The sequence below is a fragment of the Mauremys mutica genome, chromosome 7 (assembly GCF_020497125.1).
Source record: "Mauremys mutica isolate MM-2020 ecotype Southern chromosome 7, ASM2049712v1, whole genome shotgun sequence".
NCBI lineage: Eukaryota > Metazoa > Chordata > Testudines > Geoemydidae > Mauremys > Mauremys mutica.
The window spans coordinates 100,154,772-100,175,507 of NC_059078.1; the positions used below are offsets into that span (position 1 = coordinate 100,154,772).

The following is a 20,736-nucleotide window of genomic DNA, read 5'->3' on the forward strand; positions in this document are numbered from 1 at the left end:
TGCCTACAGCCAACTCCTCCCCATTCTTGGAAAGTCCAGGACCTCCCTTCCAGAAACCTCTCTGAACCTTTGCCCAATGATGTGTCAGGGTTTCCAGCAGTTTGGAGCAGTGAAAGTTTGTGCTCTATTCTTCCTTCCCTGGGAGCTGAGGCCTTTTTAAAAGCCTCTGTGGGAAACCTTGAAGGTCTTCAGTTTCATAGGTTTGGGGAGGAGGCGCATTGGGTTCTTGGTGTCCTGTAGTTCTGTGGAGCTCAACTGGCCTCTTCTTGTGAGCCATCAGTGACTGACACCCTTTTGTGATTCTAATAATTATTTATACTTTGATTTGCAAAGTATATCACGTGATTCCCACATGGTATCTTTTCTCCCCCAAAATTGGGTAATGACAAAGTGCCCTTTGTATTAATCCAGGATGACGGTGGGTGAATATAATTAATCATGCCACTGGTAGAATGACCTGATCCTGCAATCTTTACTCAGCGGGAGGTTTCCTGAGTGAGAACTGCAGGACTGGGCCCTCAAACCACTGCCAGTGTATAGCTGAACACGGTCACATCTTGCACTTGATGTGTACTACTATTTTGCTGAAAGCATTGCCTGTCATGTTTTATTGCTTAATTAAAGCATTCGTCCTGAAGCATAATTGACAGTTACAGGTGTAAACTTAAACAAGACTATAATTCTACTTGAAATATGCCCAAGCTGGTTTAGACCAACATTTCAAACTGACCTTGTCAGTTTGTATTAGTCTGACCACAGGCTATAGCATATTAAGAGATTTTTTTCATCCCCACTTAGAGGCAGTGAAGACATGTTTTGTACTTGCATGGTTATGTGGAATTAAGCACATTAATGGAATTTACCAAGACTAGAATACAACAACACATACATGGAAGATTTTGTTTTTCATCTTCAAAATACCATATTGATATAAAAATGACTAGGTTATAAAAGATACACTTAGCCCAGAAACACTGCAATATATATATATATAAAATTTGCAGTTATAATATCATCAGGCAATTTTGCATCTGAAATTATCAGAAAAAGGAATTAGAAAAAGGTAATTCTAGTCTCAGGGAAGTAAACTTTTTAAAACTCCAATCTGCTAACATCACCTGCCAGCAACTTAATGTATTTATAGTTTATGCTAACCTTCCATAGCTTTTTTTTTTTAATTCATTATAGTCTGTGTACCTGGTAAGAGGGAAGCCTGCAGCCAATTGCAATTACTTTGCAGCGCCTGTCTGTAGCCACAAAATAGCTATTTTCTTTTTTATTTCTGGAAGTTGGTGATTGTGGGATGTTATGGAAATGCAGCCTCATTAACAAAAGATCTAACCAAATAAATTCACTGCTAATGTTAGAATTTGTAAATGTTTACTTCTTCACCCTGCTCTGGGTTAAATATATTATGTCCAGTAATTTGTGTTTAAATATTTACCTTTTGACTATTTTTCATTCTCGGGAGATGAGTTAAGATGGCTTATGGCTCCTGATAAGCATTTTAGTGGGTTCTTTTATACCATATTTATTGGAAATGCATCATTTAAGAAAATGTTTTATTAATGCTTCCTCCGTCACCCCTTAATTTAAGTACACACATGTTCTAATTTAAGTAAAATGAAATTGATGATGTGCAGTTGTAGTCAAGATTATTAACATTGGCAATGGTGTGACCTTCTGCTATCTCTGTCTGTTACTCTGAATATCACAGGGATCTGCACTCAGTACTCACCTTGTCCTGTATTCCTTGCATAACCCAAACTGAGTGACAGTATTGTGGGTGTCCAGGAAAGCAGCTTCAGGTCCAAAGTTAGAGAATTACTCTCTTTAGCAAGTAGTACGAGCCCTTTTTTTCCTGGTCAGTGCTTCCATACATTCCACAACTGACATTGGTACTGAGGGAATAGGAATTCCAAAAATCATGCATATAAGGCATTTCCCATCCATTTCTATCTGTCTAGTTTCTGAGTGCACATGGAAACAAGAATAACGTCAGAATTATGATAAATCTCTGCCATGACATAGTTGGAAAAAAGCAATGAAATCTATGATAGAAAGTACTGTACTTGTACCATACAAATGCTTCTTCCCTTTTGGGTCTGATTCTCGAAGGTCCTATCAGCATTGATGGGAGTTAAGGACATGAGTCTGCACCATTTTAGATCAATGGGTTTTCTCATTGAATTGAATGGGAGTAGCATTATGATTAAGATGGTGATGGAGTATTGAGCAAACACATGGGATTATAGGCCCAGATCCTAGGAAGTATTAAGGCACCTAACTCTCATTGATTTCAGTGGACACTAGGTGCCTATATACCTTTGAGGATCTTGGCCATAGTTACCAGTTCTTTCATGCTCAGAAAGATGTGCTGGTATGAGTACTCTGTCCCTCTTTTTAGCTTCATGGAATAGTTGGGTTTAAAAAGTTAGTAATATTGACCATTTTCTCATTCTCACGTGTTGTTCTCCCAGAGAAATTATGCTCTGCTTAGAATGTTGCAGCACTGACTTCAGCTTCACCTGTCTAGCTCCTTCACGTGTTCCTTACTGTAACTCTGATTTGAGACTCTTTTTAGAGCTTCCATGTTATTCTTTTATTTTACCAGTCCACTTCCTGTCACTGCTCAAATTACTCTGCAGCATTTATTGCTCTGTCCTGCTACTTACCCTCCATTCCTAAAACTTTCTTTGCCTAAACATATCCTGCTATGTTTATTTTTCATAATGTGGGTGAATACACAGCTGGTTGTATCAGTGAGCACAATTAGCTCTTACAGAATTACATCCCTGTAATACTTCTCCCTCTGCTTCCGCAAAACCCATAACTGTCATACTGGGCATTTAATTTTCACTAAGCCAAAAAAATAAAACAAAAAAAAAAGCCAGTAACTCTACTGATTTTCCTTCTAGGGACTATTCAGCACCTTCTTTATTCAGGCAAAACTTTCAGTGAGCCAATAGGAATCTTGCCCAAGTAAAGCAAGAGGATTTGTATCTTAAAATCTAAAGATACTTCAGGAGTGCTGGAACAGTTTTTATAATGGGGGTGCTGATGTTGGAAACCATGGAAAAGTTTGCTATTACTAATTCAAGCCGGCAGCACCCCCAGCACCCCTAGATCCAGTACCACTGAGATACTTGAGCAAATCGCATTTCATATTTTTCTCCTTGTGATATGTTTTGTTGTTTTTATATGATTTTTATTTGATTCACTTAAGTATAACTACTTATTCTAGGGGTAAAGTTTTCAAAAAGCACCTATGTCACTTAAGGAGTTTAAGTTCTATCAGTTGCTTAACTGCTTTTGAAAACGGGACTTAGCAGCTAAGGGTATGTCTACATTGCAATTAAAAGCCTGAGGCTGGCCCGTGCCAATTGACTCAGGCTAAGGGGCTGTTTAATTGTGGTGTAGATGTTTGGGCTCAGGCTTCAGCACGGGCTCTTGGACCCAAGTCCCAGGTGTTTTTGTAAGGTATATTTTGAATATGTTTTTGGAAACTAAAGTTGGCTTAAAATTAAGTGTTAATTAGACCTGGTAATTTTAATGATAATCTTATCGCTGTACAGTGTGCATACTCTCTTTTAGCAGTCAGCAGTCTAAGATTCCAACCCAGGCATCTTAACTGGGTTGCGCTAGCATTAAGGCTCTCTCACTCAGAACTATTAAAAAAACAAAAACCTTCCACAACAGAACCCAAAACCAAGTGAGAGACATCTGGTTTGGTGTTCTATTGTAAATTTGAAACCTCAAGCCATATTCTTAGAAAAGTTTGAACTTGGATGCACTTTTGAGCAAAATTGGGGCAGTTTATGGATTTGCACTGAAATCATGTGATATTTGCAATTAATTGTACATAGGGTTGTGATATAAAACCTGGTGAAAGTTTCTACTCCATTTAAATTGTATCTGAATCCAAGTCTCAGTGAAACCGTTAAGACAAAAATTTACAGTAATTAAAACTGAAGAGCACGGACCAAATTCAGATTTCAGTTTTGTCAGTATAAAGCTGCAGTAATTCCATTGGTTTCACTGAAGTTAAAGTTTACTCAACTTTTTTTATTTGGAAAATTTTGTGCAAGTTTGACTAGAAGCATTGTGATTCTTTTTCTTTCTTTCTTTCTTTCTTTCTTTCTTTCTTTCTTTCTTTCTTTCTTTCTTTCTTTCTTTCTTTCTTTCTTTCTTTCTTTCTTTCTTTCTTTCTTTCTATGCAGCATTTGCTTTTTCACACTAAGAATCTATTTCTTTAATGCTGCCTTTCATTCCTCCTCAGTGACTGGACTGGACATCTCTGAGCTATGCACATAAGGGTATCTGAATTTAAGAATGGAAGGAATCAACCAAAGATAGGCACTCTTTGCTGTAACAATTGCACACATGATTATTCTACAGAGAGAGATTAAGGCATTGCAATGATGACTTTGGATGGTCCCATTACTTTTACATCTCATTGCTAAGAATTAAAAGATTTATTCCTCCCTTTATTGGATTTGAATAAATTCATATTTAATTATACTAAGCAATGGGTCTTATATGCATTGGATTATTGGGTTGCCTGTTTTGTTGAAATGGATAAAAAAATATTAAGTTAAAACAGATTTGCATTTATTACCTAATGTGACTAGCTCCACTTTCACCACCTAGTATACCAGCATCTATGATAACTTGTGCATTCTACAAAGTTTGTCCACTTCAGTTTTGTCAGACACTTGTGTTGTATCTTGTGTTGTGTTTTTTAATTTAAAGACAAGAAAATGTTCTGGTTTATTTCCCCCTAAGAACTAGGTTCTCTACTTTGCCAGTGATATCAGATGTTACTGGCTACTTTTCCTGCAGACTCCTTTGCACTTTCTCCCAAACCAACCCTTAGGCATTAGAGGAGCCCCTATAAAAATCTGCAAAGCCAATACATTATCTTGCTTCAAAGCTCTCCAAAGCTCACTTCTACCACGATGCCTATGAAACACTCGGCAATTACTAGACATCTGATGTGCTGTGATCACTGCCTGTTTGACTAATCATAATTGTCTCACTGTCACCTTGTGCCCACAATAAGGTTCCCAACTTTCTGATTGCAGAAAACTGAACGCTTCGCCCCTTCTCCAAGGTCCTGCCTCCAACTCACTCTACCCCCTCCCTCCATCGCTTGCTCTCCCCCACCCTCACTCACTCATTTTCACCGGAGTGGGGCAGGGGGTGAGGGCTCTGGCTGGGGGTGCAGGCTCTGAGGTGAGGCTGGGGATGGGAGGTTTGGGGTGCAGGAGGGGGCTCAGGGCTGGGGCAGGGGGTTGGTGCATGAGAGGCATTTGGGGTGCGGGCTCCAAGCGGCACTTACCTCAGGCATCTCCCAGAAGCAGCCAGCATGTCCCTGCGGCTCCTAAGTGGAGGGGCCAGATGGCTCCGTGCCCTGCCCCACCTGCAGGCACTGCCCATTGGCCATAGTTCCCTTGGGGCCACAGGAACATGTCGCCGCTTCTGGAAGCCGCGTGGAGCCATGGCAGGCAGGGAGTCTTCCTTAGCCCTGCTGCACCGCTGACTGGATCTTTAATGGGCCGGTCAGTGGCCCTCCCCAGGGTCCCTTTTTGACTGGGTGTTCCAATCGAAAACTGAACGCCTGGCAACCCTAGCCTGCAAGTCTGTATGTTGTGTCCACCTGATGTCTCATGTCACATACTTAGACTGCAAGTTCTTTAGGACAGGGACTGGTTTTTGGTTGTGGGGTTCCTGGCACAGTGGGGCTCTGATCTTCATTGGGGCCTCTAGGTGCTTGGCAAAGGGAGTTCACCAGTTCAAATCCAGCCTAAGTAAGGCCTTGTCTATGCAGTTTTTGTATCGATATAACTGTTTCAGTTAGGGGAGTGATTTCTTTACTGAAATCGTTATACAACTACAACCTGTAGTGTGAAAACAGTTCTGGTGGTATAGCTTACTCGCCTTCCATACCTAGGTATAAGCAATACCGGTATAAGGAACCTTGATACCCATATAAATGCACCCATACTAGGAAGGTTGTACCACTTCAACTATACCAGTATAGCTAAAGTGAAACAGCTTGTGTGTGTAGACAAGCCCTTAGTAATGTCTGAAAGATACCATCTTAAGGCTGCTTGGTAGCCTGTGTTGGAATGGGCTGGTATCCTTAGTGTAACAGAATTTCACAGTGAAATAATATTTGTTCACTTCCAAAAAAGGCTTTTGATTTACAAGAAAATTGTTAAGGGAGGAACAAAGTATAGTTTGCTTCCTCTGGTCCCAGTCCAACCCCCCACAAAAATGTTAGGTTTTGCTGCTGTTTTTTTCCCCCAGATTCCCCAGTGAAGGGACTGTTTTTGCAGAGCTGTGTTATGGACTGTGAAAGCTAGAAACCAAATATTACTATTTTATTGCCTCTCCAACTTAACTACGTAGCCAAATATTGTAGAAGAATTGGCTGTTAGCCTGAGATACTGAGTCTTTTCTCTCAAGTTCAACATAAATCTTCTGTTGCCATGAGAGAGGGAGCAATTGTCATGTAACAGCATGAAAGTTGTAATCAGAAGCCCTGGGTTCTGGTTCTGCCACAGACTTGCTATAGAGCCTGGGGCAGGTCACATAAGCCCTGATTCATCAAAGCATTTAAGCATGTGCCTCAATTTCCCTGTGCAAAATGGGAATGATATACCTATTGCACCTCACTGGGGTGCGGTGAGTTAATTCATGCATGTCAAGTGCTTTGAAATCCGCATGCAGAAAGCACTACAGAAGTGGAAAGTAGTAGTATTCATTATAATGTTATTACTATGGTTAAATTGACCCTATAATGCTTTATTTAAGAGCGACGCAAGATAAATTATAATCTCCCTCAGAAATAGGTTTTATAAGAGTTCAAATAGACCCTTAACTGCTCCACGCTCAACTAAATTAAAATGATTTTCAGCCAATTTATTAGACCCTTTAGTAAATGTCCTCACTAAGATTTTCAAAAATTAAAAAATACCCTGGTTTTCTCTGCAGCATGAATTTCCTTCTAACCCTCACTTCTGTCGAATGTATACCAAGTCTATTGATGTTACTAAGCAACGCCAACATTACCAAATAGTAGAAAACATAACATATAATGATGCTATAATTTTGACGCTGTATCATGGGGTTAATTTTTTAATTATGTACCATAAAGCTAATAGGAATGTGCTGAGATTCAGGAAGTGCATGATGCTGCAATTTAAAATCTAGTGTTTTCATTATACAAAACAGTTCATATTGTCTTCTAAAAATGTGCATTTAACTGCATAAAGACAACAAAATACAAAAATTATTGAAATAATGTATTCCAATTTAAATCCTTTAAATCCTGTTTAAATCCTTTTTTACATTTATGTAGCAATTATAGCCTAACCACAGGATCTAACATCATAGAGCTTCATCAAAATCAATCAAATTTCTTAGGCTGAACCTGGAATGTTGTTCTGTGGAATTGCTCCCAAAGGCAATTTAGATCTATTTAGGCATCAGTTTTACAGCATATTCTAAATTAGATTATCCCTGGTAATATTTTCAAGGTAATGTTTTATTCTGGCAATAAATCTAAGAAATTTCCATCATGTAAAATAATAAATGAATTGTAAACTAGCTAAACTGGAGTATTTGTACTCAAAGACATTATTAATACTGTTAGAAAGTGCAGAACCAGTTTTGTTTTGTATGTAATTGTAACAACTCTTGATCTCAAACAATAGGCAAACCAAACCCTGAGAATCCTTTGGTGTGGACCTGCTAATAGGGGTACAAGCTTTTTGTACTACTGATTATGTATTTGTCTTTCAATTTCTGGGCTCCCTTGAATCACAATACATGTGACTGAATCTATGAGTGAATGAAACCAAATCTGTCACTTACTCATGGGATAAAGAGGTAACTAAATTAAATAAATAAATAAAACATTGAGTGGGGACAATTTGGGCTTCTCCATGCCTGTGGCCAGAGCTGGGGAGAACCTAACCAGGATTCAGATTCTAATGATCACTTGATGATTACCTGTTCTGTTCATTCCTTCTGGGGCACCTAGTATTGGCCACTGTCGGAAGATAGGATACTGGACTAGATGGACCTTTGGTCTGACTCGGTATGATCGTTTTTATGATCTTATGATCTGTCTACATTACAAAACTATCCCCAATCTGAAACACTTTTCTAGGTTTTTAGAAACAGACCGGAACCAGGAAGCAAAACTATGCCAAATGAGAAAAACTTTCAAGAAGTTGTTTAGGGCGCTAACTTAGCTAGTCTTATGGGTCGTTTCCAGAAACCCTTCTAAAACATGTTCCCCAGCCACACAAGATGATGGTTCCTGCTGGTTAAACCATGTTACCTGACATAATTTTTAGGAACCAGTCTATAAACTCTTTCAAGCTTGGGGATTTTTTTCAGAATAAATTGCATCATCATTTATTAATCAGTTTTTGTTAGCACCCCAATGTATTCAAGAAAGGACAGTCCCTGTTCCAAGGAGCTCAGAGTCTAAGGATGTACAGACAGCTAGACAGAGGTTGAGGAAAGGAAATCAATATGGATTTTCTTTGAAAACACAAGTCAACTGCTATTCTGTATGAGAGTTTTATACTGCCCTCATCACTGTAGTATATGAATGTCTTCCAGTAATAGTAGTAAGCAATGTAACTAACAACTGAAACAATCTGATTCACTCTAGGCAGGATGGCAAAAGTAGGTCTTTAAATGGGACTTAAACATGGACAGGTTAGGGGCCTTGTAATTGGGAGTCAGGCCATGCATATGAAACCATGTAGAAGATGGCATAGAGATGATGAGTCAAGAAGATGACACATAGGGGATGGAGGATGGCAATGCTGCATGGAGCAGAAGGAGCTAGGGCAGTAGTTTTCAAACTTTTGTACTGGTGACTCCTTTCACATAGGAAGCCTCTGAGTGCGACACACCCTCCCCCCCCTTATAAATTAAAAACACTTTTTAATATATTTAACACCATTATAAATGCTGGAGGCAAAGCGGGGTTTGGGGTGGAGATTGACAGCTTGCAATCCCCCATGTAATAATCTTGTGACCCCCCTAAGGGGTCCTGACCCCCCAGTTTGAGAACCCCTGAACTAGGGCAACATTAAGCTCCACAGGTGAGGATAAGTAGGAAGGAAGAGTTATAAAGAACTCTGAATGTTGTACAAAGAAGCTTAAATTTGATGCTATAGCAGACATGAAAGCCAAAGGAGGGATTTGAAGAGGGTAGAAGCATGATCAAATGACCAGGTAAAGAAGATGGCTTTAGCAGGTGGATTTTTTTAAAGTGGCTAAAGGGAGCAATGTGTGTTTTTTGGGAGGCCACAGAGGAGGCAATAGTCAATGTGGGATAGAATGATGGCCTGATGAAGATATTTGGTTGTGAGGTTGGTAGGAAAAATAGACTTGATACATTGAGCATCTTTTCATAATTATTCTAACACTTATAATGTTCTTTGAAGGTGAGCCAAAATAGCTCTGGCAAATACTATTTTTTTTAAGTGTTCAAGTTCCCAGATACATAGCATAAGGGCTTAATTGTGCTCTGAATTAAGACATGACCCGTGGTAGGGAATGATGTGGACATTATCCCAGCAGTAGTTTCTAAGGCAGGCCTGCACAACTCGTAAAGCGACGAGGGCCACATTACTCCAAAGAAAACAGCTGAGAGCCGAAACTCCCCGGCCCCGCAGAAACACCACCCCCCCAGCACCTCCCGGCCCCACGGAAACACCCCGCCCCAGCACCGCCCAGCCCTGCAGAAACAAACCCTCCTTCCCCAGCGCCGCCCCACCAAAACAGCTGTGGGGCAAAAAGGAAGGTTGCGGGTGGGGAGGTGATATTTGATTTTAAATCAACCAGGGGCTCCCAGTTGAAGAGGTGGCTGGGAGCCCTCAGGGGCAAATTAAAGGGCCCGGGGCTCCGGCGCCTGGGGGAACCCAGAGCTTTGCGCAGCTGGGGCAGGGATTTAAAGGGCCAAGAGCTCCTGCCGCTGAGGGGAGCCCAAGCCCTTTAAATCCCAGTCCCAGCCCATCCGCTGGAGCCGCGGCCGGGATTCAAAGGGCTCTGGGCTGCCGCCGCCTGTGCAGGCCTGTTCTAAGGGATTGCGCCGCAGGCAGGAATAGGGCTTCCAAAGTTAGGAGAGTATAGCTCTGCACCGCTCTGTGGTCTTGGAAAGGGTTAATTTATGCTGTTTCTTTTGCCTTGTGTTGTACCAATCCTGATGACTTTGTGGAAGACTGGCTGGGTCATAGACCCTCTCTAATCTTTTGAAGAGTCCAGTTTTGCAACAGTGATAAGACTTGGTAAGCCTTGATCTGAGAGGAATCATGATTGTGCTAGACCATGTGTATGAGTTAGGAAGGATATTCCTTGCACCCTACCCTTCCTGCCACAGGAATACCCAGTGCAGAGTCCAAGCAAAGTAGAGGTCTTCACATATGTAAATGTATTTGCAATCTTTAAGAGAAAATACCTGATGCCACATAACTGAGCACATACACTAGTAATGTATTATGAGTGACTGCCTGTGATGGCTTGGCAATAGTGCAAAACTCTTTTAGGGCATATGATACTTTCCCCAGGCAATTAAAAATAGATTTAGACTTCTTATAGTGGAGAAATCACTGAGAGAATCAGTAGCTATGGTTATTGCCATGGTCCTACACTACATGTTCTAGAACATAAATCAAGGTGGTTTCTGATACTGTTGTGGCTGCTTCCGCATTAACTGGTACTTGGGGAATTCTGCAGGAAAAAACACAACTTGAAAAGTTAGCAATGGGAAAACCTGATGTGTTTTAGATGCTACACAAAGCTTACTCAAGCTACCACAAGCAATTGTTTGCAAACTTGGGCAAAAAACCTTGCAAGAACAGTCTCATGTTACTTTACTAGTTCCAGACACATGTGTTCTCTTTCCCAGGCCTGGTCAAACCCTTCACAACCTTACCCCTTCAACAAGCTACACAAAGGTTATGTGATATTGGAATGTGTTTTGTTCTGCAGAAAGACACATCCAATTGCTTTACTTAGGGTGGATTAGATTAGAGATGACAATTCACAACATCTTTAAGGGTTATGAAGCACATTCTCATCCCCAGCTCTGCCTGCTTGCTAAAACAAAGCACCCAGAAAGAAAGTGCAATCTAAGCACTTTCTAAGGGAAAGCTCCAGGTGATTTAGCCATCAGTGCTACATCGGGAGTATGGCTAAGAGAGGGGATGTGGCCAGAATACTGCTGCACTCGAGTGGTTTGAAGCTGCTGGAAGTAGCTGTTGCAGCTATGAGCAACTTAGGTCAGTCCTGAGGCTCCAGGTTACACCTTGGCCACCCCCACGATAAGGAGAAGCATAAACGTAACCTAAGGCCCTTGGGGATGGTTGATTGTGGTGTGCAGGACCCTGGTCTCAGCATCCCAGTCAGAAGCCTACCTCTCTGGGAGCATTTCTCATGCTAAATCACCCAGCGATGAAGGATGCCTGTCCCACCTAACAACATTTAGATCAAAGGGGGCAGATGGAGATGCAGGTAGCAAAAATAGCAGTTGATTGCAAAACTGTCACAAGAAATAGATGCCCTAAATACAGCAGCTGTGAAATCTCAGATTCAAAGGGCCCTGTGCATGATACTACATTGCAAAAAATGGAGCCTGTTTGTGCTCAGCTTAATGACTGAGGTACAGGGCCTTATATGACTATTGTGACTAGAAATACTGTGACAGATGTACAACACAGATTGTTGCCTGATTGTAGTAAAAGACTTTGGGCCAGACTCTGAATTCTGTTACACTGGTTTAAATCCAAAATAACTCCATTGAAGTCATAGTTATTTCAGACTTACTCTGATGTAGCTGAGATCATTAGCTAGCCATTTAAAAAAAAAAAACTTTTTCACTGTTTCTGATGTTTTTTTAAAACAGCTTACTCCAGTTTTTAAAACAGTTTTCTCCAGTCACAAATGAAAGCACAGATTGTAGATGTAGAGCAGCAGAATTAAGCTTTGTGTTCTTACCTGAGTTTGCTCTAAAAACCTGTATATCAAAACAGATGTAATAACTCTAAACTCTGCTCAGTTGAAACATTAAATACTTCATATAAAAATAAGCACTGCCCTGAAAATTGTCTATTTGCAGATGTTACTTGGGACTTTGTTTTCTGGTAGCATGTATGTAATAAATGAGCAATCATCATTAGTAAAAAGAAAATGTAGATATGTTTGAATGTTTCCCAAAATTTGTTTTAGGACTGTCAGCATGTGACTAAAATAGCCCAGATTTTAATTTACTCTGAATTTTTCTGAAATGGCAAATCCAGATAGTCAAATGTTTTCTCTTCTGTAATGATTTGCCTTTACATAGTGTTAATTAGCACTTTGTGAACTACCTGCATGCTTTTCTCCATGTTTTCTTTTAAAGTCAGCTCAGTCAATGAACATGCATTTGGATATTTTGGCCTTTTTTTTTTCTTTTTCTTTTTTTTTTTTTTAAATCCACTTATTTCCATTTCAGAGTTTGTTTTGTTTGTTTGTTTTTCCTTTTTCAACATGAATATATAAACTTCAAGCACACCTTGATGATTCTCTCCATGACAGCATGGCATTCTCTGTGCACTGTTGTTCACATGGTTGAAACCTAGTCAGCTCTTACTTACAGCTGTCTTGTCATTTGACTCACACCTTCAGAGGTACAGTTTCAACCTGACCTGCTGAAATTGAAAATGTAACCTTCCCAAAATAACAGATGAGAGATTCTTTGAGCTGACATTTTGTATGAGCCTGAGTCTGGGAATCTGTGACCTAAAGCATGAGAAACATCTAAACTACCAGCTTTCTATACATACGGCTGCTGTAGCCTCCTAAGAGGGTACATCAGTTGAACTTCACTGTATATGTTAACTTTAATGATCATAGAGGTTGTAAATAATAGGACGAATGAACAACAGAATGCACCTAACTGTCCTTAATGTGACTCCTTGACAGTTTAACCTCATTTTTAGCTTTGTTTCCACATTTTGAATCAAAATAACTACAAGACCAAACAAAACAAGTCTCTCAGGGCTTGGGCACAATAAATAAACACCTTGTGTAATAGTTCATCTACAGTGTTTTGTTCTTATATCTACAAAATGTAAAGAGCTAAGTAAGTATGTGTTGGTTCCATGCCTAGCACGGTGGTTTCTCAATCTTGGTCAAAGCTTCTGGGAACATCGTAATATAAAGAAATAATATTTAATAGGCAAACTGTGTTTTAAATCAAGGCTGAGATTTTTCAGTGGAACCTATGAGGGATAGATGGACAACTCGCATTGTAGTTAATTGAAAACCCCACACTATGGACGCTAGTTCTGCATCTGAATATGTGTGCAGAGAAGTTCACTTGTGCATGTCTGTTTGCAGAATCAGGATTCTAAATGTTACAGCATGAACCAAAGCATTTGTGTTTTAATTCACCAAAGTTGGTGGGGATTTAAACACTTTTTTTTTAACAGTTTGTTTCTATGTTGCTGAAACAGTACATCAGTATAATTTTCCTTGATAAATAAATTTTCACTTTTGGGTAACTCAGCCTATTTCATTCTTCATATGATTTACCTGAAAAAGAAGAAAAAAATGAAGTGCAATTCAATAACAGATTAAATATCCTAACAATGTTTTTGTAAAGAATATCAGAAAAGAATCATTTTATACCATTAATTATTCAAAGAAGTAATTGGCTGATTATGCAAACTCTTAATTTGCCTTTCTTCTCTGACATATGAGTAGAAATCTTTTCCACTGGAGCTAAATGAAAAGCATAAGAAAACCTCTCAGAATTTTGGGATCTCAAATAAAAAGGTCAGAGGTAAGCAAGAGCATAGGATAACTTAAATATGAGCTGAATTTTTCATGAGAAGCAAATAAATATAGAAATATCCACTGTCCTAATCAGTAAGTGTCCTTATGAGTCTCAGTCTTTCTTACTTGGTTCTGAAGGACCCATGGTATACAAGGGCGGCTCTAGGAATTCCGCCGCCCCAAACGGTGGCGCGCCGCGGGGCGCGCTCTGGCGGTCGCCAGTCCCGCGGCTCCGGGGGACCTCCTGTAGACGTGCCTGCGGAGGGTCCGCTGGTCCTGCAGCTCTGGTGGACCTCCCGCAGGCATGACTGCGGATGCTCCACCGGAGCCACGGGACCAGTGGACCCTCCGCAGTCATGCCTGCGGGAGGTTCGCTGGTCCCGCAGCTCCGATGGACTTCCTGCAGGCATGACTGCGGAAGGTCCGCTGGAGCTGCCTGCCGCCCTGCCGGCAAAATGCCGCCCCAAGCACGCGCTTGGCGCGCTGGGGTCTAGAGCCGGCCCTGATGGGATAACTAGATTCCAGAGTACACTGGGTGTTTGTGGAGCCTCTCTGTAGGCCAACATTCTCCTGTGCAGTGGAGTGTGGGATTTCTGCTATACTCCTTGCCTGCAGTGCCTGTAGGCAGAAAGCCAGAAGAAAGCAGTATTTCATCTTTTATACCTAGTTCTAAAGGCAAGACTAGGCCTAGCTATTACAGGGTGGATTTACATTCTAATCACATTTTCATTTATAATTACTGTAATTCTTTTAATGTGTTCTTGTTCCCACTACATCTTTAAACAAAAAATGGTATTTAAGGTATATAGGCTACATGGTGCTTCTATGTTTGTGATGGTTTTCATAAAAAAGGGGATTTTTTAAAATACCATTTTTATAAGTGTCCTTAAATCTGATTCATAACACTGTGCAAACCATTTTGAAATATCAAGAGCCACAGAGATAAACCTGTGTTGGAAATTCTTAGACTGTAACATCTGACTTGCATTCAAATCCTATGGCTGAAATTTTCACAAAGAGCCACTGTTTTTAGATACTTAGGGTGTTTTAAGCCGTCTTTAGAAAGTGCTGTGCACCTTTAGCTTCCATTGCATTTTTAGGTGCTCAGCACAGCTGAATATTAGGTCCAAGGTTTCTCAAGGTGGACACCCAAAAAATAATAGCCATTTTTTGAAAATGTGGCCGCAAGCAAATGACTCCTGGTGTGAATATATATAGTCTGCCATAGTGTCCTAATATAAAAACTTGCCTTTGGTGTCCCCTGTGTTGTCTTTGAGAATTTAAAATAAATCTTGAATGGAAAACTCATAATAAAATGGTAATATGTATGAACCCTTTAAACAAGTTTTCTTTCAAATGGTAAAACTATAACAATATTTAGTCTAGTTGTGACTACAGCGGCATTCTGCTTTGGACTTTTAGCTTGGGTTTGATTTGGCTTAAAATTTCAGACTAGATTAAAGATTGGATTTTTCTAGTATTTAAATATGGACATATATGTATATATTTATGTATCTATTGCTCCTTTTGAATAGGCTGCTGCCCCTGGGGTCTTCCGCTGGGAGCTCTGGGGCATGCTTTAATGTGGATCGAGTCTTGAGTGAAGTTAGTTCCACAACAGGAGGCACTGTTCATAAGTAAAATTAAAGTTTTAGATATATTCAGTCAGTCCAAAAATCTTGCTGATGAATGCTACCTATAATTTAGGGCCTGATCAAATTCCCATTAGAGTCAATGGGAGTCTTTAAATTGACTTCCAAGGCAGTTGGATTTGACCCTTAATTATTAGATTTAGAATTGTCATTTAGTGAATCTGCTGCTTTACTTATACAGTATTAGGAACTACCATCAAATTTTGACAATATTACTGTGATAACTTAAGCCTGTAAGCTGCCAATAACTCATACTAAACAATTACCAAAAGAAATATAATAAAAGGAAGCTGTGAATCCTCTTCAGAGCCATGACAAATAGAAAATGTCTGCTTTCTTTGAGGTACTATGTAAGAGAAGTTATTAGTGAACTAATGTGATGAATGTTCAAAAAAAGCACAGCAAATCACTGAAACTAGAATCTGAAAAAGGAGCTATAGTAGCAGTAACTGAGATCATTTTAAAATTGGAGAATGAGATAGAGGTAATATATATCTAAAAAGGTAGTTCTTGTTTTAAGTGACTTGCTTCATTGTATAAGATAACTTCACTATAGGGAGAGCTTGTCAAATGAACTAGTTTTCACACTACATTTTATTAGGATTAAAAAATAAATCACGTTAAGAGAAATATGGTGTATATATTACACATGCTTATTACCAATTGAAATCTTCTAGCTGCCCAGAAATAGGGCAAAATCCTAAAGTCTTTCCCATGGAAATTTTTCCTGAGTAAGAACTTAAAGGATTGAAACATCCAGTCCAGAGCACTCAAGCATAATTATCCTGGTGCAGATGTTGTATTTTTCTAGATTATTTTTATCAGTGGTTCTGTGATGCCAGCTCCGTTATAGCTAAATCTCCAAATAGTATATAGAGGGGCCTCACACAAAGTCCATTTTAAATATTAGTAAAACAGTAGGAATTTATGTATATATTCTGTATATATCCCTTCCCCATCCCCAGGAGTCCTGTCCCATCTAGCTGGGACCTGCATCCCATTTAGCAATATGGGAGGGCGGGATAGTTGCAACTGCTCTCCTTTTTAATAGCTGGTTTTCTTCTGTTTGAGGATGAATGAATAGTAAATAGAGCCCAGATCCATCCAGTCTTACCCCCTGCTCCCCTACCTCACCCCCGCAACAAAAACTTTTAGGATCCCCTGAATGTATTCTAGGTATCTCTTGGAGACAACCATTAGCCACTCCTTGGAAAGACTAATGTTCTCTACCCTAATTCTAAAGCTCTGCCCTTGCAGCAACTACCCCAGCTACACATGTGTGCATGCACACACCCCAGCTCCTTGATCTTCCACAACTAATCCACCCAGACTAGTTTATCCTCTCATTCCACATTCAATTGATGCAGACTCCATTTTTCTTGCTCTGATGCATTGTTGTGTCTGTCTGTCTCTTTACTGATCGAAATGGCGTGCAACCCAAGGATTTGGCCTTATTTCACTCCTGCTCTTGCTAGACACATCTTTTCTGTGCTACAAGTCGGGACTCTCAACCCCCAGCCCATTGGAGACCGAATTAAGGCATCAACTAAATGACACTTGCTATTTAGATTCTAGCAGTGAATTTGGGGAGATGAATTGATACTCCAAAATGTCATGGAATCATTATTAATGGCTAAGGTTGTCGATTAATTGCAGTTAACTCAAATAATTAATAGCTATTAATCGCACTTTTAATCACACTGTTAAACAATAGAATACCAATTGAAATTTATTACATATTTTGGATGTTTTTCTACATTTTCAAATATATTGATTTCATTTACAACACAGAATACGTGTACAGTACTCACTTTATATTATTTTTATTACAGATATTTGCATTGTAAAAATGATAAACAAAAGAAATAGTACTTTTCAATTCACCTCATACAAGTACCATAGTGCAATCTCTTTATCATGAAAGCACAGCTTACAAATGTAGACTTTTTTTGGTTACAAAACTGCACTCAAAAACATAACAATGTAAAACTTTAGAGCCTATAAGTCCACTCAGTCCTACTTCTTGTTCAGCCAATGGCTAAGAGAAACAAGTTTGTTTACATTTACAGGAGATAATGCTGCCCTCTTCTTATTTGCAATGTCACCAGAAAGTAAGAACAGGCATTCACATGGGACTTTTATAATTGTCATTGCAAGATATTTACGTGCCAGATATGCTAAACATTCGTATGCCCCTTCATGCTTTGGCCACCATTCCAGACGATATGCTTCATTTTTTTTAATGAATGAAAATTAAATTAATTAATGAATGCGCAATTAATCGTGATTAATTATTTAAATTGCTTGACAGCCCTATTAATGGCATGTGCTAAATAGCAAAAAGTAAAAGGAAGGAAATGATAGCTAGGAATATAGAACCAGGTAGATCCTCCTCTTCTTTCTTCATAGCCTAGTCCAGTGTTTTGAGTTAGCAAATGTTCTCACTGATTTAGTATCCACCATTAATCACAGCACTGAGCAAGAAAATGTCAATTCACCATTTTTCTCTCCTGAAACAGAGTGGCGGAGGGGTTGGGGGGAGGAAGTAAACTGCTTTAGATAATTTTTCTACAAATTACAGAGAAGTCAGACTTTATCTATGATGCATTCATGGATATACACAGAGATAATAATTAATCTTATTTTATTTTGCAGATGCTTCAGAAAGTTGTTTGCTCACCCCCAGTTCTGTCAACCAGCTCCTCAAGTGGGGAATCGCCTATTATTGAACTAATTTTTTGAACTAATTATTCTCCACATGGCCTTCCTCCTGGTGTCAGCTTATCTTTTGCTGACTCACACTCAGGGTGCTCCTGTTGAGAATGAGGCACTGCTGGAGACGCTGAAGTCGCAAGTAGGATTTTTCAGTAATAAAAGTGAACACTATTCTGCACAGGTGAGACCTCCTGGCACAAACCGACGAATACCTCAGACGATCATTATAGGAGTTCGCAAAGGAGGGACCAGGGCCTTATTGGAAATGTTGGATATTCATCCTAATATTGTGGTAGCAACTACAGAAGTCCACTTCTTTGACTGGGATGAAAATTATGTTAAAGGAATAGACTGGTATAGGCGTCTGATGCCATTTTCTTATGAAAATCAAATTACTATTGAGAAAACACCAGGCTATTTTACCTCACCACAGGCTCCAGAAAGAATTCATGACATGAATAGCTCTATTAAACTGCTGCTTATTCTAAGAGACCCCACTGAGAGAGTAATATCTGATTATACCCAAGTATATTACAACAGACTAGAAAGTCACAAGCGTGTTCAGCCCTTTGAAGAAATTGTTATTAAAAATGGAGCACTTAATACCAAATACAAAGCTATTCAGAGAAGTCTCTATGATATCCATATGGAAAAGTGGCTTAAGCATTTCAACTTAGATCAGATTCACATAGTGGATGGCAATACTTTAATCAAAGACCCTCTTCCTGAGTTACAAAAAGTGGAAACATTTCTTAATCTTCCTTCCAGAATTATGTCTTCAAATTTTTATTTTAACCAAACCAAGGGGTTCTATTGCATTAGAAGTGATGGAAGAGAGAGATGTTTACATGAATCCAAAGGGCGTCCCCACCCTGTTGTCAACAACACTGTTTTAGAGCAACTTTACTCCTACTTCAGAGAGCACAATGCAAAATTTTACAGAATGGTTAATCATTCGTTTGACTGGCATTAATACATTTGGAATAAATGTTTCTTAAAATGTCCTGAAATAAACTATTTTCAAAGTTACCTTTTAAACTCTCTGAGGTAGCTCAGACTGAAAACTTCAGAAGTTGTTATATTGAAAACAAAGCTTTCATTGGGGATAGTTATCCATTAGCAGCACCCTTTAAACATGGGAGAAATAAGTTTGATATATTTGTGTATAACTACTGTGGGCCAGAATTTGATTTCAGTTTCACTGCTGCAAATCCATTAATTTCAGTGGAGTAACTTCAGATTTACACCTGTATGACTGAGATCAGAGTTGAGTCTCTTTGGAAAAATGAGACTGCTTTAAGCAGTGTACAAAATGTAGATAGTTGAAATGGTATCATTCTAACTGTTCTGTAATTTTTGTTCGTAGTATTTTTTATGTCATGCGCCATGATAATGACATTGATTTCTAGAACTTTCATACAGTAGAATAATGACATATGTTAATACAGGGGACTCCAAAAGTGCTTCCTTTAAACAATTTAAAATCTGTGAAAGTAGCTATTATTGTAAAGTACTTCCTACTTAAATAACTAACATATGATAAAGGGGCTCCAGTCCAACTCTGGTTTTGAATACCTACCAGCTTGCTCTGTATTGAGGCTCCTTCTATATAGAATGTTAGTATTAAACAACACACTTATTACTTGGTGCAAAATCTTCAAACTGGTGGAGAAAATTAACTATTTGGAGAAACTTAAAATTTTGGGGTTCAGGATGCAATCCGACAAGGATCCAAAACACCCTTGGTTTACATAGCAACATTGATCTGCTTAATAAAAAGTAAATCTGTAAACAAAGTCATTAGCTGTCAGCAATTGTACAAATGTTTATTTAATTACATAAATTGTCACTTTCCTCTTGAATGGAAAACAATTTTTCATCAATACTACCTTATTGTTTGTATTTCTGTGACTAATTGTTCTATTGCTCTTTTAGATTTAGTTTACGTATCTAAGTTGACACATTGTTTACTGAAAAAATATTAATTGCCTGCTCTCCAAAGCATGGAATAACTTTTCTTTGTAATTTCTATTTGCAAATCATGAGATGTACTCAGAGTTTAAAGAAATTTCATGTAACATGTATATAATATTGTATATCAGTCACAAGTTATCAGATTCAAGATATCAAGTATGATTTACTCAGATTTTCTATAAAATCATGTCAATCCATATTCATGTACTAGGAATTGTTTAGTCATACGTCTGACAAAGTGGGTATTCACCCACAAAAGCTTATGCTCCAATACATCTGTTAGTCTGTAAGGTGCCACGGGACTCTTTGTTGCTCTTTTTAGGAATTGTTTGTTCATTATAATTTTGACAGCACCATGCTGGTCTTTTTTAGGTTCTAACCCTTCTCAGGTGTATCAATAGTGAAAAAGAAAACCTACTTTAATCATTCTGACAAGAGTTATTTTGCCAGTTACAGGTATCCTGAGAAATGTACTAGCAGTTGCATTTGGATTTTGGTCTTAATTATCATAATATGAAAAGTCTCTTTAATAATCACCCACCAGTGT

The 20,736-nt window shown here is 39.0% G+C and overlaps 1 protein-coding gene across 5 annotated transcripts in view; it reads left to right on the top strand.

The window, feature by feature from the left end:
- LOC123374478 (heparan sulfate glucosamine 3-O-sulfotransferase 1-like) overlaps nt 1-20,377 on the top strand; it is a 107,661-nt gene extending 87,284 nt beyond the window's left edge. For 3 of the 5 annotated variants that reach the window (XM_045024512.1, XM_045024511.1, XM_045024513.1), the window contains one exon: nt 18,156-20,377. In XM_045024512.1, coding sequence (XP_044880447.1) covers nt 18,259-19,188 — 930 coding nt within the window. In that variant the 5' untranslated portion in view covers nt 18,156-18,258 and the 3' untranslated portion in view covers nt 19,189-20,377. Of the gene's footprint in view, nt 1-13,776; nt 13,856-18,155 lie in introns of those variants that run through there. The other 2 variants (XM_045024514.1, XM_045024510.1) reach the window with 2 other exon arrangements.
- Nucleotides 20,378-20,736: the final 359 nt, after the last annotated feature.